Raw genomic sequence first — 10,559 nt, forward strand, 5'->3', positions numbered from 1 at the left:
TAAGCTGGTTGTCACTATACAATTACCTTAACAGATTTAAAAGACATTTTAAACAAAAATAATTTGCATTTCAGAAATATGTACTGAGAATGGGGTAATATGCGTTCCATAAAAATGGATGTTACTTGTCTAAAGGCTCTAAAATTAACAGTTTTACAGTACAGCTTTGATCCATAAAAAATATACTTGTAAAACATTTCCAAACTCAGCTATGAGAAGTTGAAGAGACCTGATTTTAAGAATCAAATTAACAATTTATTTCAAATACAGAACACATAATTTATTTAGCTCATTATTCTGATTTAAAAAACAAATCTATCAAAACTGCTTTTACTGAAAGATAATAATTCAGAGTTATAGTTCTAAAAAAAAAAGGTTGATTATATTACATTTCATGTTTGATGCGGCTTCATGTGCATGTTAGGTACGGTCGTGTAGTTTTACTATGCAGGATAACTTATATATATTTATCAGACATATATTTAGTCTCCTTCATTTGGCCTGGTTTGTGTTCAGCTTCTCAAAGTGTTCTACCTCTGAAGCAGGATCAGCAGAGAGGACAGACAGCTGATCAACATGGCGGCACTCCCACACCAGTTCTGGTTAGCTCGACCGTACAGCCGGATCCCTGGCACCGTGTTGCTGATGAAGCTCGAGAAGCTCGTCACTCTGGCATACACACCGGGCCGGTTTGTGTGAGCGCAGCCCAGTCCAAAACTCACCACCCCAGCCTGCACCCAGCTCCCATTTATCATCGGGCAGACAAGAGGCCCTCCTGAGTCACCCTGAAAAGACGACACAAACACACACAGACTTGTAGCTTTTACCACTGGGAGGTATCAAAGTGCTCGCAAGGAAGGTCTTCAAAACTAGACCTAAAACAGCAGCAATAAAGTATTTTCAATGCAGGTTTATATGAACTTAATAGTGAATTACAGCACAATTTACACACACACACACACACACACACACACACACATACATACATATATATATATATACATATTAATCTTCATCTTGATGTCCCAACTTCCATAATAAACACATAACAAAAGACTGCAATATTGCACCTTGGATATGGTAACACCATATTACAGGGTCCCTACAGCTTAAGCCACGTTATATTTAAGAGTTTTTAATGCCACTCAGAATTAAATTTAAGACCAATTTTACAAAAACAAAAATTCAAGAAGGAACTTGAATTTGAACCCAAATCAATTACCTAGGGCCAGGAACAATTTTGTCCAAATGTTTATGGTAAAATGAACGCAACGTCTATGGTCAAGTTAAAAAGTTGGATAATCTACTGGAAAACATATTATCATAAAAGTATGCCTTTAGTTTGCCTTGATGAAAAAGTTGGTGTTGTTGGTTTTCTATTAATTAAAAGTCACTGATTATTTTGAGATTTTACAATGCAACATCAGTATATATATACACACACACACACATATATACACACACACACTTTAAGACTAAGTCTTTAAGACTTTGACAAATTGACTGAAGACATTTTAATACCAATTAAACTCATTTTTATATTAATGAATTAAGTGCCTTAAAGGACTTCACGCAGCTTTGGAAACCCTTTATTAAATTGCAGTCTGTCTGTGGATGCAATTTTGTCTGATGCTTGCCGTGCTTTAAACTCTGTGGTCAATATCTTTATTGTGTTATTCAACAAAGTTATCACATATTTCCCTCGCGGTGTGCAGCCGCGTTGTGAATGTAAACACAGCAGCACAAACAGCTGATCCAACAGTACCTGGCAGGAGTCCTTGCCGCCCTTCTGGAATCCAGCACAGATCATGTCATACAGGATGTCCACCTGCTCCGTCGGGTTCGTCTGGTACATCTCCTGACATGAACTCTGGGAGATGATTGGCACCTGCACTTCCTGCAGAGTCCCGACCCCTTGCAGAGGGACTGAGGGAAATACGACAGATGGAGGATGAAGAACAAAAGGAGTGTGAGACTTGCTGTAACTGAACAGGTGGACAGTGAGTTTTTTTCCCCCAATATCTACAGTGGTTATGTTCAAAAGATGTGCTCATTTTTGAAAGTTTTGTCCAGTTAAGCATTGAAACAGACATATTGTCTGTGTTTTATGCTAATTATTGTCTCTTTCCAATGTTTATTGCTTTGTGTATTTTGCCTTTGTGTAAATGTTTACTGTGTATTCTTTGTGTAAGTTTGCAAATATGTAAACGTTGTTCTCTCCATCAGGCTTAAGCCCAGAGGGGATCATGCGTGTGTGTGTGTGTGTGTGTGTGTGTGTGTGTGTGTGTGTGTGTGTGTGTGTGTGTGTGTGTGTGTGTGTGTGTCACTCTGTCCACAGCTACTTTAGCATACTACTGGAGCAATTCAGTGTGCAAATTTATGACTGTATGCTCAAGGACTTCTCTTTTTTGCAGTGATTCACAATTGTTGAAAAACCTGTTTTGTTGACTGTCATTGGTTGCTCACGCCTCTAAACTGACTGGTAGAGGCTGTACGTACGCATATTGGCATATTTGTTGTGGCTCAAAAATTGACATCCACGGAAAAGTTTGGTCTCATTTTGAACCAGAGCATTTGCATTTTAATTCCACACCTGGTATGTTATGATCCTTTAAAGTTGGGCACGATACAAGATCAATACATTTGCATTTTTGTCATCTAAACCGTACGGGAGCCAGGATGGACAGTTCAACCAGGTGCATCTTTCTGTGGTCTGACTGCGATCCGGGTTTTCCTCTGACCACTGCATGGCATCATACACATCAGGAGCATTTCAGCATTTAAAGTAGGAGATGGTGGCTGACGTGAAATGTGTATACAAAAATGGTCCTATGAGCTAAGAGCTGTTTTTTAAAATAGTTCATTTTGGGATACTGTACAACGACATGGTGGACTCTGCAGAAGAGGACTCGCTCCATTTGTAGATACAAATGGCTCATTTGAAGGTAATGAAAACACAGCAATTCTTTGTTTCAGGCAATTATATACTAATGAAAACATGGATATTACACACCCTCTCCACCAGCAAATGGCCCTCAATTATACAACATTTACTTACACAGTCTCATCATGTCGTGATTGCACTGACAGTCAATAAATGAATTCAATTATGACTTGGCTTAGCTTGTAGAGGACTGGCTTACGTAACCCATCTGTTCCATGCTAAAGAAAAACTGTAAATGATACCTATAGGAAAACAAGCGTAACTCATTCAAAATTTATTTCTGCCTACCATGTACCTCCTGATACCTGGACCTACACTTTGTCCTCTTTCTTTAAATCCTTCATGTTCTTATCTTTTGCATACTTGAAGAGGATCATTCATTAGCATGTATTTGCATGCCAGAGGGAGAACATTTTACTGCCAAATCAAAGTTATCTGCACAAATGATAAAGCTGGTGTGAAGAATTTAGCGAGCCTTACCATCATCCCGGATGTTCCCCCAGCCGGTGACGTAGCACTGCGTGCCACTTGGAAACAGGGTGCCAGAGGCGGGCAAGCAGACGGGACGGATATAATCTGACCAGGTTACTGGGGTGGACAGCTGCACCAGCGCCAAATCCTTCCCGTTGTGAGGCTCACTGTAACCGGACGGGATTACCACCCGGCTCACACGATGCGTTGACTGGTGCGGGTTGAAGCCATTCAGCTGGTACCGGCCAGCGTAGATGATGTAGGAGCTCACATCAGATGGACTGAAAGAGACAGAGGGACACGGATGACTCCTGCTAGACTGGAAATCAAGGGTGATTTCAAATATGACACAAATGATATTGAATGGCAAGTTATGCCAGGAAGAAGCTCCTTGAAAAAGGTTTGATGTTTACCATAATGTATAAAAAAATAGAGGTCCTGCACTCTTGCACCCACATTACAACATTTTGATCCAGTAACAGCCATCTAGTAAAATTTTTGCAACAAAAACAACTCAGTCCCTCTCAATCATCACCTATGAACCACTAGAAGCATATGATAGTCCATTTGTCTCTAAATACTCTGCCCTCCACCTGTATTCCTTACTTTCTTATTTTACTGTGTTTGGGACATTTATAGGTGTGTAACTCAGCAGTGTCCAGGTGAATTTGGGGATTTATAGAAGGTAGCAACCAGGTGCCAGACTATAAGAAGCGGGCATCCAAGAGACACAGCGCAACCCATAATTTTGAGTAATATACCTTTAATGAATCGAATAAATGAGCAAAAGTCTGAAGGACTGGGGGCTTTCTGAGGACTGCTTAGAATTATATTTTTAAAAAATTACAATACACACAACTTAAGAAACAATAGCAATGTTTATTGTAAGCTAAAACCTCACTTTTTTGTCTCATGGCAGAGATGAGGGTAGAACAGAGGAATGACAGGCATTTATTGGTGAGTTTTTTGCTGATTTTGTATTTCTCACTTTACACTCTGAGTTTGAAAAACTACCCATAGTCTTATAGGCACTGGCTTGCAATGGTTTCAGCCATGCTGCAAAATCTCAGTTAAATGGCCAGATTTTATCGTAGTGATCAAGTCTCTTCTGTAGTGGAATAAACATCATGCATACTCTTGTCATGATGGCCCACCAGCAGATGGAGACATGAAATACAACACCTTTTAATGTATGTTATATTCATTCATTGTGCAATACAAGAAAAATACTTTGACTTAGTGTTGATGTTTTGCACATGTTCCCTTTGTCAATAACATTAAAAAAAAATACGTTTAAAAAAGAGGTTTGTGATATCGGCAGAAATCAGCATGTCAGACAATTTCAACATTTGATTTTAAAGCAGATATCTGCCGATAGCGATTACGTGCCAGTATTATCGTGCATCCCTTATCTTTTCAGATAGAGGTCCCGGAAGAGAAATTTATTAAATGGGCGTCAGTGACCTAGTGTGTCAATATAAGGGTCCTCGACACAAAAAAGGTTGAACTACTGCCTTAGACAGCCACCACATAAAACTTAATGAATCAAATGAATGACTGATAATCTGCAAAAAATAAAAAATAAAGTATACAGACTAGACTAGGGATCCATAGATTTTTTGCTGATATGCGACATGCTGATATATAACAGCTCTTTTTGCTAATCAATAGATATATCCACTTTTTAAACCACTTCATTTTATTGACCATTATGTAGTGGAGACTTGATGGTCATCTCCATCGTGATGGCCCACCAACAGATGGAGGCATGAAATACAAAGCTTTTTGGTGTATGTAATACTTTGTCATTGTACAAAATAAGAAAAACACTTTAACTTGTAGGGTTGAAGTTTTGTAAATGTTCACTTTGCCAAAATAAAAAAAAAATATTGGTTTGTGATATCTGGAGAAATCCACATGTTGGCTGTATGTTAGTGTATGTTATAATCAATATCTGCCAATAACAAACGACATGCTGATATTATTGTGCGTCCCCAGACTGGACTTATAATTTTGTGGCTGTTAATCTTTTTTTTTTTTTTTAAACTTTTAAGTGCAAATCTGTTGTAAAAAAAAGTTCTATGTTTACTAATATACTAAAGCAAAAGACTGAAAATACCCTTAGTGCATCTGCAATCTTTATGAAAGAAACATTTCAAATCAATGCAACAACAATAATAAAAATAATAACATATCAGAAATGTATGCAATATATATGTAAAACTACAAATCGATGAGTGATGATGACCAAGAATCTGCAAAAACAAATAGATAAAATAAAAATAATAATATAAAAAAAGAAAATCCCAAAGGGCTTTAACAATACTGTAGGTGCCATTGCTAAGAATTCCAACAAAATGCCAGCATGCAAACAAAGCTGAGAGCCTCTGCATTGTGTAAGGAGACTTTTCTTACTTGGGGAAACAATGAGCGGCTGAGAGGACCCAGGACTCTGAGATGATGGAGCCTCCACAGATATGACCAGCAGTGACTGTCTGGAGGCCAAAGGGGGGAGAAAAAGAGTGAGTCACCTCAGCATCAAAGGCAAATCCCTCTTTCAGCAGGTCAGTTAGATAAACAAGACCCAGCGTAAACCACACATATAACTACCCACTGGCAAAACTGAAGACGATAATATGACTTAAGGTGTTTCAGAGGGACCTACCTGAATATCCACCTGCCACGGCCAAGCCCCGTCTATGGCGTCCACCCCCCCCACTATCCTGTTCTCCACCACCGTCGGTCGGCCACATTCTTGGGCGTAAGAAACTAAAACACCTGCATGTAAACACAAAATATATTTCATTTTTTTTTTACTCTCAACGATGCAGGTGGTTTCTTTTACTTGAGGACACAAACATTTAGTGGCTGGCTCAGTAGGTTGTGTTTTACAGGTGGACAAAGAACAACAGACATGGCGAGAGCAGGTAGGGGGTTTCAGCGGGGGTATGACGGTTCACACTCACCTGTTACGCAACAAAAAACTGCACAAAAAAGTAAAGTCGGCGACATTTTAAGAGGTTTCGCGCTACAAATGATGTAACAGCAACTGCAAGAACAGAGCCAACAACCAGTTTCTGAAGTCACGAAAAATCTTTTTTTTTTAATCCCAAATTGGTTTTATCCACTTTCACAACTGTTCTTCTTCTGTTGAGAGTGAAACTCGAGCTAAAGGTAAAAGGAAATTTACATCTCCTTTGTTAAAATCCTGTCTCCGCACGTTTTACTGTCGACAAACTCCTGTAACGGATCCAAGCTCGCTGAATAAGGTTTTGAGTGCATTCCAGGTAAACGCCTCGACCACAAACAAATGGATACCTGTGCCCCCAACCTCAGCCAATCAAAACTCTTATCCCGCCCTCCCGATCCACCTGGGCCAATTATATTAAAGGAATGTACCCGCGGACAAATCAGATTCTCCTCCTGATTTGGTCACGGGTCAACTGTATTTTCCGTTTGTTTTTCTGAATACAATGATTCTTTTCACCTTTTCTTACGAGAAAATATAGCCTACAATTCTTGTGTAGGCCTCAATTTCAGATATTGGTAAGTGATAACATGCAGTTAGCACATGTGTTTTTAATATTACAAGCCTACATATCCTATAGCATAACTGGTTTTATCCTGCATTGGAGCATTTGTAGAATAAGGAGTACTCCTAGAAATATGCTATTTGAGCTATGTAGCCTATGTTTCACTAATAAATAGGCCTATAAGTTTTTGGGAATTTCACACATTAATCATATTAATGACTCAAGCAAATATTAGATATATCAATATAATAATGTGTTGTTTTACCTTATTAAAACATAGCATATTCTTATTTTTCCTTTATATTAACATTATATTAACAGATACATGCAGACATGTAAAATCTTTATCCAAGATCCAAGAGCAACTCTATCACTTAAACCATATCAATTTCACTTTTTTTTCACACCTTGCTATTTTTGTCTTTATAAGTGCTTGTAAAGAACTGACAAATTTTCATTTTTATATCAATATTATTATCATTGTGGAAAATCCGGTCTGTCACTTTGATGAATACTAGTATGAATAATAAAATAACCTCACTGAGCATTAATTGTACTTACTGGAATATATATTTATTACAACACAAACAACAGAAGCTTTTGGCACAACACATGTGCATGAATGAAATATAGCCTACCAGGAACTTACAGTAACAGATGAATCATTCACCCTTAAACAGTACATTTCACACATCATACAGCTCTGTCTGTCATGCTAGTTTAAATATCTACAAGGTCTTGCTTTTACAGTATATTAACGTTCAGACACCCTATAGTCAGTGAAGAACTCTAAGGTCCTCTAAAATATCTAAATCAATAACATAGGTGAATCATCCATCTTTATACAATTATTCATTATTACATTCACATACTTTTATTTGTAATATTTTTTCCACCACAATTATTATTTCAGTTTAATTTTTCATGTACCTCTTATTATTAATTCTTTCATTTTCCCTAAAATATCGATAGGCCAATATTTCTGTCCTTGTGCTGTTCTAACATCTGCAATTTCTTTGTGAAAACTGACACAATGGACTCATGCACTCAATATTTATGAGCAATTTATTGCTTAAAAACAACTACCGATGTAAACAGTGTTCAATTATTGTGGCATTAGGTCATGTGTTTTACATTTTTCTTTAAAGTTATGTGATATTGTACCTACGAGAACAGGCCTTACATTAATTTCAGATATTAAACTCTGTTCTTTAGACCTGGTTTAACCTTTTGAAACCTGGAGCAACATCACTTTCCTTGTGCTGCTTACAGATGCCTTTAACAAGTATTTAAACCTCTGGACTCTGACAGAATTGTATTGATTTCTTTAAAAAAATGTCTTTGGGGGAAAAGGAAAACACTACATGGAAAACTATAGTTATAGCTAATTATCATAATTGCATATAATGTTACAGAATTATAATAATCTTTAAACACATTTTCCAGGTATTTTACTTATTTACTAATTTTCAGGTAATTGTCTTGTACTTTTAATTAATTTCTAGCAAATCTTTGGGTCATTTCTTTGAAATCAAATCAAGCTAATTTGCTCAGGTTTTTAAGGGTTAAAACTGTTCTGAAGTTGCACTGACAAGCTGTGGGGACAAGCTGTACTCCATGTTTCTTGCTCCAGGTGGAAAATAGAAACCGGTTTGACAGATATGGGTTCAGGTACAAGTAACTGTGTTACAACCACAGGATTAGACAATAAACCACCCGGGTCAAAGGTCAAACACTGTCCTAAATTGTGCATTAATTGATTATATGTTTCCATGGTTTCCAGCTCTAAATCATTTGAGTTTTTTTTGTGTGGATTGTGAAAATTGACAAAGCGTGCCACATATATAGGCTGTGGTTACTGTTTTTTTTTTTTTTACATGACACCAAATGTTTATTCCTTCTGTCTGTCTGTCTATAAAGCTGTCTGTCTCTCTTTTTCCTTCTCTCTCTTTTCCTCTCTTCCCTCCCTCCCTGCCTCCCTGCCCCAGGCAGTGTGTCTAGTTTCACAGAGCAATTGAAGGTGACAGGGACAGAGAGAGAGGGAGAGGGAGGGAGGGACAGAGGGAGGACACATCACAGTATCGCCTCGGGCTACACAACAGTAGAGGAAGAGCGAGAGATGGAGGGACAAAGAGAAAGGAGAGGAGAGACTCACGAAAGTATTCAAAGGGAATTCCATAAACAGGTAATGGAAATATAAAGTTATACACCAAAGAGTTGACATGTGTGTAAGTGTGTGTCACATATGCCCACAGGTCAGCTGATAATCACTTTTTTAAAAATCACTTCCAGTGTCTTTATGTGTGCGAGTCCCTTCCACTCCGCTCGTCTCACTCATAATATATGAACGCATTATAGGATCCAGTCAGTAAGAGCAATTATAATGCACTCCAGTTTGTTTTTATTTTAACGACTTGATGAATATTTGTCGTGGCATTGTAACCATGGTGACTGCCTCCACCGCCGCCACCTCCCCCTGCCCTCCCCTTCCAGGCCCGTCCACCACCCCTTCCCCATCCCCCCTTCAGCGCTGAAAAAGCGAGGGATGGCGAGAGAGAGGGAGAGAGAGAGGTGACAGGAATGAACTAACAAGATGCACTAAAAAAAATGCATGTCCTGGAGCTACATGAATCTTTGCAGTGAAGCACGCGCGGCCTCTCACACACACACTCACTCTCACTCTCACACACACACACACACACACACACACACACACACACACACACACACACACACACACACACACACACACACACACACACACACACACACACACACGTTATTGCACTCAGCACATAGGGATCACATAGGTTAAGCCACATTCCAACAACTGGAACACAATAAGATGCAAAAATGATTTGGGAGTAAAAGAAAAACATACCAGCTGGAAATCGGAGGAGTGTTATGGGAGGGGTGTGTTTGTGTGTGTGTGTGTGTGTCTGTGTGTGTGAAAGGGGGCTATACCACGTTTTTACTTTGTCCCCTTTCATTGTTATCGTATGTCTCTGTATTACTTTATATAATCTCTTTAGGCTTTTCATATCCCTGAATAACCTACTTGTCTTCACTCGCACTGTTTTCACCTGATTACACAATTAAAAGTTAGGTTTACTTTTAAAGCCTCCAGAGATAACTTTTTGTTTGAACATTTAATTTTGAATTTAGTTGATTGCAAAATGTAGTGGCTATAGAACAATGGAAAAATTGTATTAAAATTGGTTTGCTAGCTATCACTATGCAATTCTGCCTGCCTCCCGATACGATCTCCCGGGAAAAATGATGGAAATGCATCAACCATTGTGCAACAAAAGCAGGAAGAGAACTGTGCTGTTTGTTTTCTCAGGTTTATAGCTATTTGCAGCAAAAGGAGTACATTTTGCAATGAACAAGAGATTTTGCAGTTGTCATAATTATCCACAGTAGTAGTAGATTGATTGATTTATAGGTCTATCTGTTTGTTTTTATAATATATGCCATGAGTGTTGGCAAAGTTAGGTGAAAAGCTGCCACATAGCTAAAATATTGCAACCATCTTGCGTAAAACGTCTACCCTACAATTTAAACCTATATTTTGCCTGAGTTATTTCTCAAAGCAAATGAATGTAGGTGAT

General features: G+C 38.3%; 1 protein-coding gene across 1 annotated transcript; it reads right to left on the reverse strand.

Moving 5' to 3' along the window:
* Positions 1 to 233: 233 nt before the first annotated feature.
* LOC121958388 (serine protease 33) lies at positions 234 to 6,737 on the reverse strand. The gene is made up of 6 exons (XM_042507281.2): positions 6,382 to 6,737; positions 6,081 to 6,193; positions 5,831 to 5,910; positions 3,425 to 3,696; positions 1,766 to 1,926; positions 234 to 785 (listed from the first exon to the last, which is right to left on the reverse strand). Exons 1-6 carry the CDS (start codon positions 6,425 to 6,427, stop codon positions 531 to 533), a joined length of 927 nt encoding a protein of 308 aa, XP_042363215.1. The 5' UTR covers positions 6,428 to 6,737; the 3' UTR covers positions 234 to 530.
* Between the last annotated feature and the right edge of the window lie 3,822 nt (positions 6,738 to 10,559).

Source organism: Plectropomus leopardus, chromosome 19 (assembly GCF_026936395.1).
Source record: "Plectropomus leopardus strain MGB_pleo_1.0 chromosome 19, ASM2693639v1, whole genome shotgun sequence".
NCBI lineage: Eukaryota > Metazoa > Chordata > Actinopteri > Perciformes > Serranidae > Plectropomus > Plectropomus leopardus.